General features: G+C 41.3%; 1 protein-coding gene across 3 annotated transcripts; it reads left to right on the plus strand.

Moving 5' to 3' along the window:
• The first annotated feature begins 3,319 nt into the window (after positions 1-3,319).
• POGLUT3 (protein O-glucosyltransferase 3) lies at positions 3,320-18,512 on the plus strand. 3 transcript variants are annotated; one of them, XM_041487306.1, is made up of 9 exons: positions 3,590-3,727; positions 8,003-8,097; positions 8,504-8,701; positions 9,078-9,364; positions 10,131-10,347; positions 11,650-11,846; positions 12,794-12,988; positions 14,038-14,142; positions 14,993-18,512. In XM_041487306.1, exons 3-9 carry the CDS (start codon positions 8,605-8,607, stop codon positions 15,116-15,118), a joined length of 1,224 nt encoding a protein of 407 aa, XP_041343240.1. In that variant the 5' UTR covers positions 3,590-3,727; positions 8,003-8,097; positions 8,504-8,604; the 3' UTR covers positions 15,119-18,512. The 3 variants fall into 3 exon arrangements, with proteins under 3 accessions (XP_041343238.1, XP_041343240.1, XP_041343239.1); XM_041487305.1 differs by having other exon boundaries at positions 3,591-3,727; positions 8,000-8,097; XM_041487304.1 differs by lacking the exon at positions 8,003-8,097 and having other exon boundaries at positions 3,320-3,727; positions 14,993-18,511.
• Positions 18,513-19,319: the final 807 nt, after the last annotated feature.

The raw sequence follows: 19,319 nt of genomic DNA on the forward strand, positions 1-19,319 counted from the left end.
GCCTACATAAGGTAAAGAATAATAAAAGAAATGTGTACAAAGGAAGTAAATGGTCATACAGTTTTTCTTGACTAGATGTGGATGGTTTAGAGCATTTTTATTTGTAATTATTTTCTAACCATTCAACAGCAGTTGGATTAAGTGCTCACCTTGCAGACATAATTTTTTTTCATTTGCTATACTGTGTATGACAGGAAATCAGGTGGCTTGATTTAATGTAAGCAAGTAAAAACTGCTTTTGATTGTAAATTAGTTGTGGAAGACTGCAGCCTGTTGAGGCTACATTTACACTGAATAACAGTATTCTAACATTCAACTGCATGAAAACATAGGGAGAAATACCTTTTGAATAGCAATCAGCTCCATTCAGTTTAGCAGAGCCAAATTTTGACACTTCCACTCTTCCAAGATTTTCTTTGGCAAAAATTAATTCTATAAATATTGATAATTTTCCGGATCTTCACATTTCAAACTATTTGTTTGAAATAAATTCTGCATTTACATGAAAAAAATTATTGGTAGTGTATTTGTTTTTCACATGCTGCGAATGCAGTAGACTATTAAAAAAAAAATCTAGTATCTTAATGTGGTTGCCAACATCATCAGGGTGCTGATGGCCAGCAGAGCCATGGATTGAGGGGCAGGCAGCCTTGGTCCATCTTGCAGCTGTAGCCAGCACCCATATCAGCTGCTAGGCTCAGGCAGGATGTGCTGCCTTCTCTTGTCCTGCCAGCTGACAAGTCTCCAGCACACAAAATAGTTTTCCATCCATAGTAGAATCTTTACAGTAGATCTATTAAACCCTTAGAAAGCCATATGCCTGCAGCTTGCCTTGAGGTGCCAGTACTTCACGTAGGGGCCAAGGGTAGTGTTTGATGAGTAGTTTTACAAGGTGATGAGCTCCACGTGAAGATCCCTTCAGCTGCAATTGGGCCTGAGTGAAACCTGGCTGCCACGTGCCATGTAATAGTGTGAGACTAATCACAGTCTTTCAGCCTTAATTACTACAGCCAGTATTTGTGGTACCTGAGCAGTCCTTCAGCCTGGTTTCAGGAGGAAAACATGGTTTATGAACCAAGGTGGTTTTTTCTGTCTAGACCTCTGTCCACCCAGTAGGTCATGCATGTACCCAGATGATCTTAGAGCATTCTACCATCTTGATGACATTTGAAAGAAGGGACAGAAATTTCATGGTTTCATTAAAGGATAAGTCAGGGTGGGTGTGACCTCAGAAGGTCTATGGTCCAGCTTCCTGCTCACAGCAGATTGGCTTCGAGATCAGGGCTGGCTTTTTAAGTCTTCATCCATTTGAGGCTTGAAAATCTCTGAAGATGGAGACTGGACAATCTCTCTAGGCAACCTGTGCGTCAGCCTATAACAGGGAGATGTTACAGGGTGACCATCTCTTCTTTCAACTCATGCCACTTGTCTTTCATCCTTCTGACCTGCACTGTATCATGATCTTCCTGGGGGCTTCTGTGAGGTCCACCCCCTTATTGAAGGTATCTCTTTAACAGGCTTAACAAGTCCAGCTGCCCCAGTTTCTCCTCACAGGGCCGGTGCTCCAGCTCTGCCATCTCAGTGGCTTCCCCTGGATTTGATCCAGTTTATTGATGTCTTGTACTGGGGAGCGCAAGGCTGGATGCAGGATCTAGATGTGGTCTAACAAGTACTGAGTGGAGGTGGATAATGATTCCCCTTGACCTCTGGCTCTGCCCTTGTTCCTTCAGCCCAGGCTGCTGTTGGCCACTGTTGCTGCCATTGACGGCCCATGTCCCTCCATGCGCACCAGGATCCCCAGGGCCGTTCCCTCAGAGCTGGTCCCAGCCCATACCAGAACAGGGGTGGCTCCTTCCCAGGGACAGGGGCCCAAGAGCACCATCAGGCCCTGATCCCCCCACCTCCTCAGGGCTCCCCCTGCTCTCCCTGCCCATGGACACCACTTCAGGCCAGCCTGGGGCCATCAGTCCCTGCCCCACTGATGGCATAGGTCATTGGTCTCCATCTGTCCTCTGCTCTCCCTGCTGAGACTGGCCCACTCTGCAGGCTGACAATCCCAGGATAGGCAGCTACCCCAAAGTGTTGTCTGACCCCGATTCCCCTCACAGGGACTGATCCTGATCTGCACATTGATGTCCCCGCCTGACCTCAGCCCTGCCCTGTACCCTGCAACACTACACAAGTTTTCCCTCACCTGTTGGGAGTATCAGACATGGTATGTCAGTGGAGATTTGTGGATATCTGAAGTGAGGGAATTGAAGAGACTAAAGACAAAAGCAAGGAGGAAACCAGACTTGATAATTCCCCCTTCAAGGAACCTGTTTTTCATGGTCTGTATGCACAGAGACTTGAAGTTCATGTTATTCAAAACCAGGCAGAATTCATTTGTGCTCTCATTGCTTTGCATGTGAAAATCCAGGCTTGCCCAGGAGCTTGATTTAATTCTCTTACCGCATTGTAAGCCCTCCCATCTACTCATGCCTCGAAATACTTCCTAGTAGCAGCAAATGGTAAAAACAATAAAACCACCTTAGGAGACAAATCATTGGAGTTTTACCCTCTTTACTCATAACCCAACATTTTAAATCCATGAAATTATTTTGTTGTTACATTTTCTAGAGGATAATACTGTGATCCCTTTTCCCCCTTCACCAAGCATCACAGCAATGATGAGGGCCACCAGCAGCATCTCACCCACAGGCCTCAGGAGCACCTGGGCATGGGTGCGTGTCTGAGCCTGCTCTCTGGGACAGGCAGCTGAGCCCAGTGACAAGGTCCCTGCTCTGTCCTTCGCTTTAAATGCAATTGCTATGGGAAATCTTAAAAACTCTGAGGAATTTTAAATTGTCAGGTTTTTGGGGTTTTTTTTTCTTTTTACAGCAATCTCTGTACATCACCTGACACAAGGCAGTAACAAAAAGCTATAGAGAAAGACGATTTTCTCCTCTCTAAACTGCAGGCCAGCTGTTCGGGTGCCGGCTGAGCTGTGTCCTGAACCGCAGCTAACGTGTTCTTTGAGGGGGGCCGACACACCCCCCGATCCCTGCTCCTCAGCGCGTCCCGCAAAGCGCGCACAGGCAGGGAAGAAAAACCCCTCAGGACAGGCAACCGCAGACCAGCGGCTCCGAGCCCGCTCTCACAGTGCTGTATTTCCCGCGGCTCCGGGGAAGCGCACGGCTCCCAACCCGCTCCCGTGCCCGAGCCCCGCGGGCAGAGCACGCTCCCGCCGCCAGCACGGTCCGGCCCACACGGGCTGGACTGGGCTCTCACCCCCCCGACCTCCCTGGGGACATCGCAGGACGGCCCGGAGGAGGAGGAGAACCAGGAAAGGCAGACACGGATTCATCCGCCCGGAGAAAGCCCGACCCTCTGCCTGCCTCCCTCGGGCTCTACCCGGCGCCGTCGGGCCGCCCCGCGGGGCGGGGAGCGGGCGGGGGCCGCGCAGGGCCCGAGGAGGCCCCGGAGCCCTCCGAGCGGCTGCGGTGGGGCCGCGGGGCCATGGGGGGCCGCGGGCTGCTGCCGCTGCCGGTGCTGCTGGTGCTGCTGCTGGGCGCCGCGGGGCTGCTGCTGCGGCCGGCGGAGTCTGCGGAGCCGGCGGATCCCGTCAGCGCCGAGCGGAGCCTGGCGTGGGGCCCCGGGCTGGAAGCGGGGCTCACCGTGCCCGTGCGGTACTTCTACATCCAGGCGGTCAGCGCGGCCGGACGCAACTTCTCCCGCTCCCCGCCAGGTACCGTTCGTGTGCTCCGGCGTGGGCAGGGGCGCGGAATGGAGACCCTACCCCGGGCTGAGGTTTCTCCGCAGAACCTGGCTGGAGGTGCCCAGCCCTTCCCCTCTTCCCCTCCTCCTTGCTTCCTTGCTTCCTTTCCCCGTTCTGAGCGGCGGCTGTGCCATCACTGCTCCCGGGCTGCCCTCCGCGCCCGGGACGCGCAGGATGGCGAGAGAAGCACATGGTCTGAGCCTCCTTTCTTCTGGTGCTGCCCAGTGCCTCCTCTGCCCACTCAGTAGTCTGCTCTAAACAGTATGGCATTTACAGCAAAGAACCGTAAGCTCAGAAGGAACCAGTGTTCCTGCAGCTAGTGGATGTAAAATCCCGGTACACAGCTGGGAAGCGGTAACGTAATTATTTTTACTGCCGCACACACACCAGTTGCTTAAAATTTCTGTCTCAGTCAGCAGAGCCCTCTGGGCTCTGTTATCCTACTGCTGTTCCGTTAAGGAGTAATTTTCATTTGTTGTTTGCTAAGCACAAACCATCCCAAACACTCCTCCTAAGGGTGGGAGTTGGGTTTGTTCTTGCAGGCCAGTGGTATGATGCCAGTCAGCTGTTTGCTGCTGCAAAGTTAACTCCACACACTCTGTGTTAATAGTTTAAATTTGGAATAATAATTACTTTTGTGTCAGAGATTCCTTAATGAAGATAACCCTGAGATATCCCCAGAGGAAATCTTGTTTTGCTAATTTACATAGGGTAGAAGCTACTTAATTTGCAGTGTATTATTTACTGTTCACAGAGATGATACTGAGGGGGCATCCCAGGTATGCATGGCCTCTCCATGTCTTGTTAGTTAGAAAGCTGCTGCTTGCAGAATTAAGGAGTAGCCGTATGTTACACAGGGTATGTCTTCAGTCTGACAGGAGCATGGATATTTCAGATATTTCTGGTGTGGGCTTTCTCCATCTGCTGTTGCAGCTTGGTGCTGGATGTCAGCGCGGTTTTCCAGAATGTGACTGCATGCTCGCTGCCAGTGGGACGGAGGCTGATAGCAGCTGCACAGGGAGAGCCCTGGGTTCAAACAACAGGTTGCTAAAGGTGGAAAGGTGTGAAGTTCAATTGGATTCTGATGCTAGTGTAAGTCCTCCAAGATAAACTGGGAGGACATGGGTACTGAGAACCTAGTTTTGATTGCAGTGTGTTTGTGTGTGTGTGTTCGTATTTATGCTAATAAATTCAGTGTCCCAGGAAAGTTTCCAAGTCCCAGTGCCATCTGGCATGGAGTGTTCTCCATTCATCCCGTGACCTGCTGTGGCCTCCAGTCAGACAGAGCATGCGTGCTGCCAGCAGGGAAGAGCTGTTGCCTTGACCTGTGCTAACTGCTGTCCCATGCCAGGAATTGTTTAGGAGGGTGCCAAGGATCCTTAAAAAAATTAGTGGTAGAGTTCATCATGTTCCAGTGCATGAGCACTGTTTAAAGTATTCGTAGAGACCCTAGCTATAAACTTCTGTTCTGTAATGATTTAAAATGTTCAAATCTGTAAAATGTCATTAAGAATTACAATTAACAATATTCATTCAGGCACTGCTCTCCAACATAAACTAAAAACAACTCAAAATATACCTGTTGAGTTAGCAAAAAACCAACATTATCGCCCCCATTGCAAAACAGGAACACTGTGATCAGAGCAGCAGAGCTACAGTTAAGGCATCACATTTGTGAAATGTGTCAAAATCTATTAAATTGGTTTTTGTTTGCATTAGAATTTCAGTCAAGTGAGTCAGGACTTACTGGGATCCATTATTAAACTTGTATAGCATAATTAGTAGATTTTAAATCCAGAATTGTTTTCTGAATATCTAGTCTGTTCACCAAAATTGATATGCGCCGTTGCACATTACACTGGAATTTCAACCCAGAGGCTGTAACTGTTTTGACCTGCCTTTGCAGGAAGATGTCGAATGATGCAGAATTCATTCTTTCCCTAGAAAAATTATTTCAAAGATTAAGAAAATCCCTGCTGAAAATACAGAACTTTCTTTTAGTGTAAACTGCATATATTTTTTCCTTTGGCTACTTGGATAAGTCTTATCCTTCTTTTCTGCTAGGTCTTATCCTAGGTTTAACAACTGCCAACCATGTCTTTATATACTATTGACCGTGATAAAATCAGCTGTTAACTGTTGTTTAGATTATACTGTGCTAATAAATATTTTTCAAGCCCTCCCAGGTATCCTTGCAGGTTTCACCAAATGCTTTCAAAGAGCAGGGCATGCTTGTTCCAGCTCTCGGTCCAGTGCTGCAGACAGAGTTGTACATTTCAGTTCAGTCACCTTCATACCTGGGCACTGCAGGGCCTCCCTTTGGGTCTTTGGTTACCATCATCCCTGGGCTTTTGTGATGCTCACGGACGAGACCTGTATTTCTTTGTTACTGGACATATATTCTTGCATCCAGCTCTCTGAAAGTATAGGCTAATAATTCGTGTGTCCCTTTAGTGAGTGGCAGACTAAAGGGACAATTCATGATTTTGTGATTTCCATCTGTGAAAGTAACTGGCAACAATTCTGGTAAAACAGTTGAATCAAAAAAAATCTTCTTTTCAGATCTTTTAATTTCTCTTCAGCATACATGTCAGAAATAGGGTGACTAGGGTTTTTTGTTCTTCTCTAGCAATTTGCCTAAATTCATTATTGTTACTTTTTCTCTCTTTCTCTCCATTTTGTCACTTTTTCCTCCATGTGTGGTGTACCTCTTTGGCAAGCTGCACAGAAGAAAAAGAATGTGTAAAGCAGGTGTCATTATCTGGATTTCTTAAAGTATCCCATTTTGACTATGTCTGTATTTTAGTGTCTCTTCAGTCCTGGGAAATTATTTTGTACCTAAAATGTTGTCCCAGACATGTTTTCAGGGTAACAGAGGAGTACTAGTGGTGCTGATTCAACAGGGATGCATTTTTCTTTTGTAATTCCTTTGGACTGAGAGAAACAAAAAAAACATGAGTGAAAGTACCATGGTAACTTCCTCCAAATAAAAAATAAAAATCAGCAAAAAGCTGTCATGATTAAATATACAGTAGAGGCCTTGGCCCCATTACACAATGAATGTTGTAAATTACAAAAAAGAGGTCTGTTTTCTCCAATGAATTATTTGTACTTACATGAGATACTCAGTCTCATTTTTCTTCCCCTTCACTTTCAGTGGTGTTAGCTTTTCCCCAGAAAGCTTTGTTATCAGTCACTTCCCTTATCAAATTATTCCTATGTCTAAATACCACCAACTAAATCTACCATGTTCTTTGGGTAGATCAAGGGCTCCTCATTTCTAGAGCAGAGACCTCATCTCTGGTCATTTATCCAGCAGGATAAAAGACCCATTTAGTTACTTCCTGTAGGAGAGGACAAGGATATAAAATTCAGTAATATCTGACTCCTGATTTAACAATATTCATTCATTTTTATTTTTAAGCTGAAAACTTACTTTTCTTCAGTGAGAGATCACTATACCCAGTAAAAATGCTGTTTAATAAAATGGGTACAAGGAGACAATGACGTGATACCAACAGGAAACAGTTTTCTTTGTGAACCTCATGACGTGCTCTGGATGTGAATACTTCTTCATCCAAATAATACTAGGTGATATTCATAGGGAGAGGGTACTTGGTTGAAGTCACATACTTTGAAGCAAATTTTAAATGGTGGTTGTGACTTGCAGTGACGTTTAGAGGCAGAGATGTTAATTCCTTCGGGAGAGTAATTTAATCTGAATATTCTTGCACAGTATTTCACTTGAATCAAATTTAAAGACTCAGTGATCTAAGGAAGACATGATTAATCATTAAAAGACTGGTCCTTACCATATCTGTGCATTTATCTGTGGATGCAAAATATAGAGTTAATTTTGACATCTCAACCATTTAGTGCTGTTGGGACATATTCAGATTTTAGTAACCTCTTGATTTTATCTGGATTTTTTTCATTTTCATTTATTTCTGTATACTACTTGGTGGTAGCATTCATTGTATTTCTTTGGTTCACAATGCTTAGACTGTTACACTTTATAAATAATTTGTCCTCCTCCTTTTTTTTAAATTAATGAAGTTGACAATGACCACTTGTGATAGAACTAAAGACTATAACAGATTTATGTTTATGCATACTCATATTGTCCATAAATTATTCCATATCTTAGTGCATTAATGATGAAATGCTAGTAGTCTTTAAGCACAGGTCAGACAGATGTCCAGGGAACATCTCTACTATCATTCTCTTATCCCTGCTTTTCAGTAGCTGGGACTTTAAATGTGCAAGACAGTCAGCAGCAGCCCAAAGCTGAACAATTTGTATGTGACTCCTGCATGCTGCAACTGCCTTTCCACAAGCTGGCAAGTATTCTTTTCTCCTGTTACTTTAACTTGGTTTCCTGTCTTTCTTACTCTAGAGGAGATTATTGTTCCTCAGAGCACTAACTGGAAAACTTAGAATAAAACCTAATCTTAGCTTCAAAATACTGTTAGCCTTTCCTTCTGTCTTATAATCAAATATTTAACTTTTTATCTGCACCTGCAGGTTTTCCATTTAGAGGTGTGCAATGACTAAGAATATTTGGTAGGATGATATTTCATCACTGGAACCTAGTTTTACCAACTTGGTATAAATAAAAAATTGTAGTGAAAAATAAATTAAATTCTGTGGTCTTAATTCAGTGGTGTTTGCTCCTTATCTGTATTTACTAGATGTAATACCAATAGCTTAAAGTGATTTTGTCTGGTTTTATTTTCTTCTTGCCAGGAAAAACACAGTTTAAAGTGGTAATTAAAGCACTTTCTCCAAAAGAAGTCACCAGAATTTACGCGCCTCGGCCTTTGGATAGAAATGATGGTACATTCCTTATGCGGTATCGGATGTATGCAAGTGTCACAAAAGGCTTAAAAATTGAGATACTTTATGGTGATCAGCATGTGGCTCAATCACCTTATATTTTGAAAGGTAAGGGTATTTTTTGATGTAATGTAATGTGTCAAAGTTCTGAATTAGGATATATTTGAAACTGCAGTATCTGGGCTGTGGTAGCTGTGGACAGCTCAAACAGTTCTGAATCTCCATGTGCGTGGCAGGTTGACAGAAATGGAGCTTCATTTAGCAGAATAATTTCACCCTAATAATACAAAGTCTTGTATTTCTGAAAAGAGAAGAATGTTGCTGTTTTCTCAGTTACACTGCAGAATTCCAGAAATTATAGGAAGGATGATTTCTCATGAAAACTGTAGAAAACATGGTATAAAAATGCCAAGCCACTGTAATATATAAATTACGTGTGCTGTAGAATCATGAATACAGACGCTGGGTGCTTTGTTTTCTACAGAACCAGTTTATCATGAGTACTGTGACTGTCCTGTAGAAGACCCTGAGGTCTGGCAGGACATGATGTCCTGTCCATCCCAAGAGCCTCAGATTACAAAAGACTTCATTTCATTTCCCACCATTGACCTGCAGCGAATGCTTAAGGAAATCCCAGCAAAGTTCAGCCAAACAAGAGGTGCTATTGTTCATTACACTATCCTGGATAATCACATCTACCGGCGCTCCTTAGGGAAGTACACAGACTTCAAGATGTTCTCCGATGAAATGTTCCTGTCGCTGGCCAGGAAGGTATCGGTTTGGATCATGTCAGACTATTAAGGCAATATCACAGAACCGCAGAGTGGTTGGGGTGGGAAGGGACCTCTGGAGAACATCTAGTCCAACTCCCTTGCTGAAGCAGGTTCACCTAGAACTGGTTGCACAGGATCATCTCCGGGGTGGGTTTTGAATATCCCCAGCCTGTCTGGGCAGTCTGTTCCATGGCCCCATCATCCTCACAGTAAGGAAGTTTTCCCTCATATTCAGATGGCACTTCCTGTGTTTAGGTGTACGCCTGTTTCCCCTTGTCCTGTTGCTGAGCACCATTGGAAAGAGTCTGGCCTCATCCTCTTGACAGCTGCCCTTGAGATATTTGTGAGCATTGACAAGATCCCCTCTCAGTCGTCTCTTGTCCAGGCTAAGCATAATTAAATATGGCAGTACTGCAATTGTTGTTCTATCTTCACAGGTATAATTCTTGAAGTAAGATCTGACGTTCCATCAAGACGACATTGGGTGTTAGGAGTAATGTGTGGGGGCTGGTCCTAGCAGTAATGAAAATGCTTGGAAAGCTCCAAGGGCTAAGGCCCAACTGGGAGCTGTTTTGGGCCTCTGGGTGTTCCTTTCAAACTTGCTTGCTGGGCAGAAGCTTAGAATTCAGACATTAAGCACAGCTAAATCTATGAACTATCCAGTAGGTGCACTGAGTCTGAGTGACATGGCAGAACTGAGGAATAGATCTAAGAGTGACAGACAGCTTCTCTTTGTTATTATCCTTTCTTGGGTACACATCTAGGTTCGTCTTCCTGACGTGGAGTTTTATCTCAATGTTGGAGACTGGCCAGTTGAGCATCGGAAAGCTAATGACACCCCTGGGCCTGTACCTGTCATCTCCTGGTGTGGCTCTGTGGATTCCAGAGATATCATCCTGCCAACGTATGATGTAACCCACTCGACTCTGGAAACCCTGCGTGGAGTCACCAATGACCTCCTTTCCATTCAAGGAAATACAGGTGAATTAGAAACTGGATTTAAAAAGAATTTTGTGATTTCCATAGAAGAAACAAGTTGCATTCAAATAACGTGTTGAAGTCTTCACTTAAAAGTGCCCTGGCACATCTCTGAATACAAGCTTAGTCTTTACAGATTGCAAACACTTTTCAACACTGCCACTAAGCAGGTGTATCATTTAGAACCAAAATTTAATAAGTCCAGTTTGCAATAAATGTGAATTTTACTTTAAAGGTATCCAGAAGATGCCTACTGTGACCTGGCAAAAGAATGACTAAATGTAATTAAAAGGCCTTTCTTCTCAGTAAAGGGCTCAAATGTGTTTCTTCTAATCAAACAGTAACCAGTTTCCTGACTGTGTTGTGGCCCAGTGTTCTGTTTACAAAAAATTAATTTGAATCCTGAAAGAAGTAAGCTGATACTGTGCTGCAGCCTCTTTCAAATTAGAAAACATTGCCTATATGAAAAAATACCTCAGAGTGAGACCTCTTGAATTGCTTTTCTGGCTTTGGAAGAGGAGAGACAGCTTTACAGGTGTCTTCCTGTCCCTCAGAAAATTAAAGAATACTCAGGGATCCAACAAATGGCATAAGCAATACCTAAGGAGTAAAACTGTTCCTCTTTTCTTTATTAGTTTTTAAATTAAATCTTTCAATTAAATGATCAGTTAGAGTCATTGTTTGTTTACTGGTTTCGTACAGCTGCTTTTCCAATTAGGAGACAGTGAGAGACTACTCCATTTAGTAGGTCCTTTAGGGAAATTTTCAGCAGAAAGAAGAAAGGTGAGGAAGGGCATGGTTAATGCAGTAAGCAGAGATTAAGTCTTTCAGACTCTTGCTAAGTGTTTAGAGGACAACATAGGCATTTATTTTCTTTTTTAAGGCATCACTAAGTGGTTCTTCAAGGACCTACTAAACTGGGTAACAGAGGTGGATTTTACTAAAGAAATTAGGTTATTGTGGCAGGCTTTATGGATGGAGAATTGCTTTAATTATTAGTATATTCCTTACATGTTTTATTATAATGCCTTAGGTAGCTTTCAAGATAGTTGAAGTTATTGAAATACAAAATTGTTGAGTGGGAAAGCAATTCTCCAATTTTCCTTGTATGAGTTTCTCATCCCAAAATTCAAACCAGAATTAGGAGTTTAACCCTGTGATGAATAAGTGGTTATGGGAAATCATGCCTGTCCTACCATGTCTCCGAGTGTAATGCCACTGTCCAACAAAGTTCCTTATTTGCCTTGAACAGATCCTGAACATTTCACTGCTGTTTGCTTTTGCCTTATCACTCACTGCTCATAGGCCCCTTCTGGGAAAACAAAACTGAGCGGGCTTTGTTCAGAGGTCGAGACAGCCGAGAAGAACGTCTCCATCTTGTCAAGTTATCCAAGGAAAATCCAGAACTACTAGATGCTGGAATAACTGGATATTTCTTCTTCAGAGAAAAAGAAAAAGAGCTGGGGAAGGCTCAGCTGATGGGTTTCTTTGACTTCTTTAAGGTAGCAATCAAATTATAGTGTTGGATTAATTTTGTTGTCAAGTTCTTACCAACTGAAAAGACAAAGCTTACTTTTATTAATTCTTTTCAGTAAACAAAACAGTTAGGCTGCTGTAGGAGCACAGGTCCATGCAGACTAGATAAACCACCTGTAATCAATGTCCTAGTGTGACATACTTGTAGAGAAAGACCTTTAGAGATGTTTTAATAGACTGAGAAATAGGATTTCTCACCATCAGGGTTTCTTTGATTTGGGGTAAATATGAAAACAATGAACACATGTTATATCCATTGCAAGTACACTATGGATGTCAGAAAGAGTCTTTGTAGTAACAAATTAGAAAAATAGATGAGTGGTTTTGTTGTACTTTAACATACAAGTTCTACTGCAAGAAAGATATAAAAAAATAAAGGGGGCAGAGTCCTGTATAAAGCCATTATAATATATAGCAATTGAAATTCAGTTCTGAAGTTCAGTATTTGAGAAATGCTGTAACAGCCAAGAACATCTGCCAAAGCAGTACATTAATGGTTATTTCTAGTATAATGTTTCAGCTTATTTTATATAATAATATGTTGCAGGTTATTCTATATAATAATGTTAAGTCCGAATAAATTTACTCTGTTTGAATTGAAGTATAGATGAGTTTTATTTCCTTCCCTGCTGTAGCCCCTGCTCTGTCCCAAGACACTTCACTGGGACACCCATCAGGCATCTCATGTGACACAAAAGTTCTTGACTGTCAGCCTCGTGTTGAAAACAAATCCTTTTTCTATTATGTTATCCAGAAGACCATGAAACCACATGTGCTTAACGCTGAAACGAGTTTGAAGATGAAAATGAATAAACATGATACTTCTTGCCTGTTAAAATAGTAATTTACACAGTCATTGTTCCCATTCTGATACAAAACATTTCACCTCTTTTCCTCTCTCTTCACGCTGTAGTACAAATACCAAGTGAATGTAGATGGCACCGTAGCAGCTTACAGGTTTCCGTACCTCCTGCTGGGAGACAGCCTGGTATTGAAGCAAGATTCCCAGTACTATGAACACTTTTATATTGGATTAAAACCTTGGAAACATTATGTTCCAGTTAAGAGAAACTTAGAGGACTTGCTAGAGAAAATAAAATGGGCTAAGGTAAGTTCCATTATTGATTCAAGTTCAAAGTGATGAACAAACAAGTAAACAATTTATCTTAATAGTATCTTCGTATATTCTTTTGTATTTACACACGCACACACACACATATATATATATTGCATGAACTCTATTGAGATCCTGGAATAAAGGAAGTACATTTTGTTGTTAGTATAAAATGGGAAGGCCTTATTTGAAATAACCATCTCTATTTAGCCAGTACTTAAGTGTTCATTTTAAGTATGGGCAGAAGAGTTCATGAGTCAGAGCCTTAGCATACTGACTAAAGTAATTGTGAAAGAAAAACCAGATTCCTAGATAGTACTTAATTAATGCTGTAGCCTTTTTTAGGTTCTGACTTGGGCAGAAGTTACTGCATGTTCTGTTTGAATGTACAAAATATTGCTGCTCTCTGTAACATGCTCAGAGTGAGAGGCTGGGATCCTGCAAGCAAACAGATACAATTCTGTGATTGAAAACACCATTCGTGCTTTAAGTCAAAGTGCTGTTGAGGTTGAAAAAGCACAGGAGGAGTTTATCTTCTGAGAGTACTGTAATTCTACCTAAGGAATCAGAGGAGGATACCAAAAGCTTTGAAACATAGACTTAAAAAGCTTGAGAATAAAAGTACATGAATTCATGCAGTTATTTTTGAAAAGAAGACATTGAATTCCATTGCCTTGGACAGGACAAGAGCTGTGGTTTTGTCCTCCATAAAACTAAGTAGGTCTGGGAGGTATTGGAACTGATTTTGAAGAGGCCTGTGGCTTGGACAAAAAGGTAGAGCAGTAATCAACTGAGTTTTCAAAATTGTACAGTTAGTCATGAAAGTTGTTATTGATAGCCCTAAGGCAGCAGTAGTGGCAATAAAAGCAATCCAGTATTTTTAAACAAATCTGCAATTTTAATCATGCATTTGCAATCTACCAGTAATTGCAGTTAATTTTGTAGATTTGAATAGCCCATTTAATAAAACTTCTAATGCTAGTCAGGCTTTGAGTAACTCACTGATTGCTCTGTTACTCATTTGTTTCATCTGAATTTTCCAGAAAAATGATGAGGAAGCAAGAAAAATTGCTAAAGAAGGACAACTAATGGCAAGAGAATTACTTCAGCCTCACAGGTTTTACTGCTACTATTATAAAGTGCTCCAGGTGAGTATAATAGATCACTTTATTACTCTCCCCCCAGCTGCTGCTGTTGCTACAAATTTCATATTCAGTCATTACTTAAATCAGTAGCACACATGGTACATATTATTCATAGGAGAGCAGTGTGAAAGCTTTGCTAAGCCCTGCTTCTTCATTAAAGAAGCTACCTGATGTAGTAGTTATTTTACAGAATCAGGAATTTTTTTTTGCCCCCATCCTCAATCAGCCCTGTTTTCATTGTCACTTGGTATTTGGTTTCCAGTAGATCTCTGTAGGAGATAATCTGTATGTCCAGTTTTCTTCCTTTTTCCCTTCACACTTCTCACACTTACATCGTGAGCTACTCCACTACAGAACAATGAATATATGGAAAAGAAGTTCCAGAAGTGTGACTAGTAGAGTGTAGGGGATGAAGCAGGCCCAGTAGTCATTTCTTCCTTAGAAAATGCAAATCCCTAGTGAATGAAGTTTCTCTTCTCTGAAAGTATCTTTTTCCTGTACTGCTGTGCAGTTAGATGCCAGCTTCACCAGCCACAAGTTAACACAAAGTTTGGAACTCTTCAGTGTACAAAAATGACATTTATATGCTATCTGCATGAAGTGATTGGGGACAAATGATGACAGTATTCAAGTTACCATTATAATAGGCAGAAACATGAAAGGAGGTTTTCAGAGGCAATGTAGCCCATTAGTAGGCATGTTACAAAGACACCTTGTGCAGAGGCTGTGAACAATGGCATATCCATATACCTGGATAAAGGTAGGCTTCTAGTGGAAGGGAGGAGGAAAATTCTGCTTCATGAATTATATGTTGATGCTTATAGCATTCTTAAATGTTGTTTACATATTTCAGAAATATGCCGAACGCCAAGCCAGCAAACCTGAAATACGGGATGGAATGGAACTTGTACCTCAGCCTGATGACAGGGACTCAGTGTGCAGTTGCCACAGGAAAAAGCCTTTAAGGGAAGATCTATAACTGTACTGGATGGAGAAAATTACCCACTTAAAATGCAAGAATAGGAATTAAGCTGTGAAATCTAAGACTCTTATGCAGTAGCAGGCATTCTTAGTTATGTATTCTTCTTGTATTTTCATACCCTTTTTCCTGCTCATTCTGATCTACAATGTCGGTTCTCACAGTTTTGGCTCCATGACCACCACCAGACAGACACTGAGCCTGCAGTGAGGAGTGTCTGGGGGATTTGTTTGATGTACTGCATCATCAGGAAGCAGAGCACAGAGCTGCTCGTGTTCCAGATGGGACCTATTTACTGAAGTTTTGTGAGGAACTAGTCACCACAAAAGATCTTGCCATGAGTCAGTGCAAGTTATTCTAAAGGAGCATTTGTGATACGTTGAAACAGTGTTATGATTTCTTCATAAAGTTTACCTCAGTGTTAGATTTTTTTTTCTTGTATACAAAACAATTTTTGAAGTAGACAAAATGAATATTTGAGATTTACAGATATCAGATCTGGTCATGCTTTCAGATTATTTTGTGGTTTATGACAGGTGACAGACAACATGATGTAACACCAGTTTTAGAGGGAAATGGAGAGCAGGGGGAGAGATTAGAGAAATAAGTTTATAATCATCATGGCTGTGAATCACCAGAATTAAATGCTGCTTTAAAAAAGTCTCTGTAGGTATCACAACCACAGTGCTTTGAGTGCCAAGTCACCACTGTGAAGACCTGTTCCCTGCCTGTGACTGTCTGTAAATGTAGGCACAGATCCACAGAAGGACTTGGGAATTTCAGGCCATGGAAACACTGGTGTCTTAGTTCAACAGTACCTTCCACAGTATTCTGGACTACGTGAAATCTGAAATTTGTTAGCAGAGTTTTAAACCACCTAGGTTTAATTCTTGTGTAATAGTCTAGGGGTTAGAGTCCATGTAAAACAATTGGGAAGCTGGTTGTCCTCCTTGTTTTAATTCAAAGCCATTTTTTCCAGAGGGTGCCTTAGCTCCAGACTGGAGAAGAGGTTTTCAGGTCTTCTGCTGAAGTTCATGTACAGCCATGAAGCTAGCAATGCAAAATTCACAAGGGCAGAAGGATCTGGTCATAGCTTTGCGATAAAGTCTGCCTTTGGATGGGGTAGAAGAAGAATCCTAGTCCTGGATGCAACTCCAAATACCTCTGTTGATTTTTGCTCAAGTTTGTCCACTTCAAAATGCATAAATAGTCCTGGAAGGAGACACCAATACCAAGACCAGTGCCCACAAGCACCCATTTCTGTGTTTTCATCTTGGCTAATGCAGCCTGCTTGAGCAGGTCCTGACTCACTACAGTCAAATAAAAGCTTTCATGGATACCAAATTCTCCCTACACTAAAAAGAATGCAGATGTCTTCAAGACAGTGGACTTGTCTTATTGATTTGGTGCACAAAATTTAGTGCTCTATACATCATGCAGGCTTCATTCTTGGTTCTACACTGGAAATTAGGTAAATTTTTCGCATTAGAACAGGAAGAAAGGCAGTATGCTAAATATGGAAAGAACCTTGTCTTTCTAAAGAGGTTAATGCAACTATCCGTCATCTATTACATTATGCCAGTTAAGAAAAAACCTGTGTCATGTTGCTCTTAACCCATAATCCTCTTCGTTCTGGTTCTAACACTCACATTTATAGTGGTTGCATTTTTATTTAGCATGAAAACCAGTCCTAGAACTTCAGGCTATAAATACATGTGTTCAACTCATCTGACATAAAATTTTCTAGATCAAAGTTCAGGAACAGGTTTGCATTGCTGAAGCTGACACTTAAGACTGAGTATGTGCTCTCCTTTTGTTCCATGTGTACGGTCATTTTTACTGTATTACATGATCTTATTTTGGGAAATTACCCATTATGCCATGTGCTTTTTATATTTACTGGTGTTTATGGAGGTGGTGCTCTCAGCAAAGGCAAGTAAGCATAAAAGATGGTTGAACTACAAAGTATTCCACGTATTTCAAATCAAGGGTTCCAAAGTGATTCATTTGTATTTTTTAAAATAGGAGAGAATAGGGGAGTCATGACACATACTTTATGGTTCTTTGGAAATACGTATGTAGGAAAACTTGCCTAGCTTGAAACAGAAGTCTTCCAAACTGAAAGAAGAATCAGATAAAATTTAAATTATGAATATAAATACATGTGAATATTTTATCCCTCCTTTCTTCCCTCATAAAAAGGGAAAGATACTATTCTTAATTCTTCTCTGCCAAAAACATCCTTACTTTTGTAATAAGCATCATTTCAAAGCAAGACTAAGTTTTTCAACAGAGTGCCTTACTGATGCTTTTATAGCTCACAGGCAAGAAATATCCTGAAAAATATGACTGCACTCATCTTCTTGCTGTAATTTAAAAAATAGTAGAGAGATGGTGGAACTTTTACTATAAGTCCATAGTAATTTGAGAGAATCTGGTTCAGTTTATAACTATAGCTCTTCTAAAAGTAAAAGAAGGTAAGGCAAAAATCTCTTCTTTCTGTTGGTGCTACTATATGCAATTTAAATTGTAATGAAGAACAATCATAACAAATGCTCCACCAGGCCAGAAAAGATGTCAGATCTGTTTTAAGTTTGCTGAGAGGATGACACCCATCAGCCTGGTGTGTTACAGGAAATGCTAAATATTGAGTAAAACCTGGTTTTGCATGTGAAGTGTAATACATACATTAAATAGATTTTTTAAATGGCATACATAGACTGGACTTTGTTTTATTCCGTGGTAGTTCTTCAACAGCAACTGTTCAAAGGTATAAATCTTTTGTTGGTGGTAATTTTGGAAAACTGCTACCATACCACAGTGCTAAATTTTGCTATAGTATTTCACTTTTTAAATAGAGAGTAAAACCTGTCCTGTTTTTGTCAGGGATTTACCAGTGATGACAGAGACAGGTTTATCTGTTTGAAATAGTATGTCCTAAAGCCCAGGGCCAATGTTTTCAAATACAGGAATCTGCAGAGAAGGGGTTTGACTTGCAGAAATGTTGGGAAGACAGTCTTTACCTAAGATTCTTTATTTTCAGATTTCTTCAACCTTAACAGTGAACCTTCATATAGTGAACACTGCTTTTACATCATATGTATGTCCTTATATATTTAGGCACCCACATTTGGAAATACCCAACCTCAATTTTGTCTTGAAATGAGAACTAGTAAATCCTAATCTGTTGAACATAAAGGAGATACAGTTTCATTTATAGACTGTATTTTTTTACATTTACCTCAAGATCACCAATGTACTGGTTTCGTGACAGAATTGTGCCAGGCCTGCCTTGTAGATTCATAATTAAAAAAAGCCTATAATCAAAGCTTGTCTGATGGAATGTTAGATTCAAGCATCCATGCTGGGAAGCATACGCCCGACATTTATTACATTACAAAGTAAATTATTTAGTTAGGGAGGAGAGCTGACAGGGAAAACATACATCACCTGTTGGAGCACGTCTGAGAAGCCTGCAAAGAAACTATAATAAGGAAAAGAAGCATTATATAAACCTACGATATTATCAGCTCCTTTAGCACTGCAGTTTTGCAAAAAATTTGTCTGTAAGGGTGGTGATGAAGTGCAAGATTTTATAGTAATATTATTCAGAGGATTTAATGGCTAGAATTTTCTTGTCTGTGAGAAGTTTTATAGGATTTTAATGAGACTATGTAAGTACTAATGCTTGAGTTTTGGGCGCAGTGCTTCTGTGTTGAGTTGTTAATAGGAAAATCTATACTGCAAACAGTTATGGCACTAAGTCTAGGTTTTGCTGTGAGAATAAGGGGAAAAGGATTATTTGCATGTTTGTTTAAAGCAATTTTAAACATGTGTAGCACATCCCTTAATTCAGGCCCATCATGTGAGCAGAGATAAGCAGGAGTGTACTAGCAGGAGTGTGGCCAGCAGGTCAAGGCAGGTGTTTCTTCCCACCTGCTTGACAGTTGTGAAACTGCAGCTGGAGTCCCATTTTCAGTTTTGGACTCCCCTGTACAAGAAATACATTGACACCCAACATGGACCACCAGGGTGATAAAGGCAGTGGGGCACTTGGTGTGTGAGGACAAGCTGAGTGAGCAGGGTTAGGTCAGCCTTAGAAAGAGAAGACTTCTCAGAGGGACACAGCAGAAATCCTAACAGACACAAGCTGCATCATGAGAAATTCCAATTAGATAAGGGAAAAAGAATCCAAAACTGC

Source organism: Pyrgilauda ruficollis, unplaced genomic scaffold (genome assembly GCF_017590135.1).
Source record: "Pyrgilauda ruficollis isolate IOZ18807 unplaced genomic scaffold, ASM1759013v1 scaffold8, whole genome shotgun sequence".
Taxonomy (NCBI): domain Eukaryota; kingdom Metazoa; phylum Chordata; class Aves; order Passeriformes; family Passeridae; genus Pyrgilauda; species Pyrgilauda ruficollis.

Coding starts and splice junctions, on each gene's coding strand:
- POGLUT3 (XM_041487304.1), top strand. CDS start 3,499: ATGGGGGGCCGCGGGCTGCTGCCGCTGCCGGTGCTGCTGGTGCTGCTG. Junction 10,348..11,649: donor TTCCATTCAAGGAAATACAG/GTGAATTAGAAA, acceptor CACTGCTCATAG/GCCCCTTCTGGGAAAACAAA. Junction 12,989..14,037: donor AGAAAATAAAATGGGCTAAG/GTAAGTTCCATT, acceptor TGAATTTTCCAG/AAAAATGATGAGGAAGCAAG.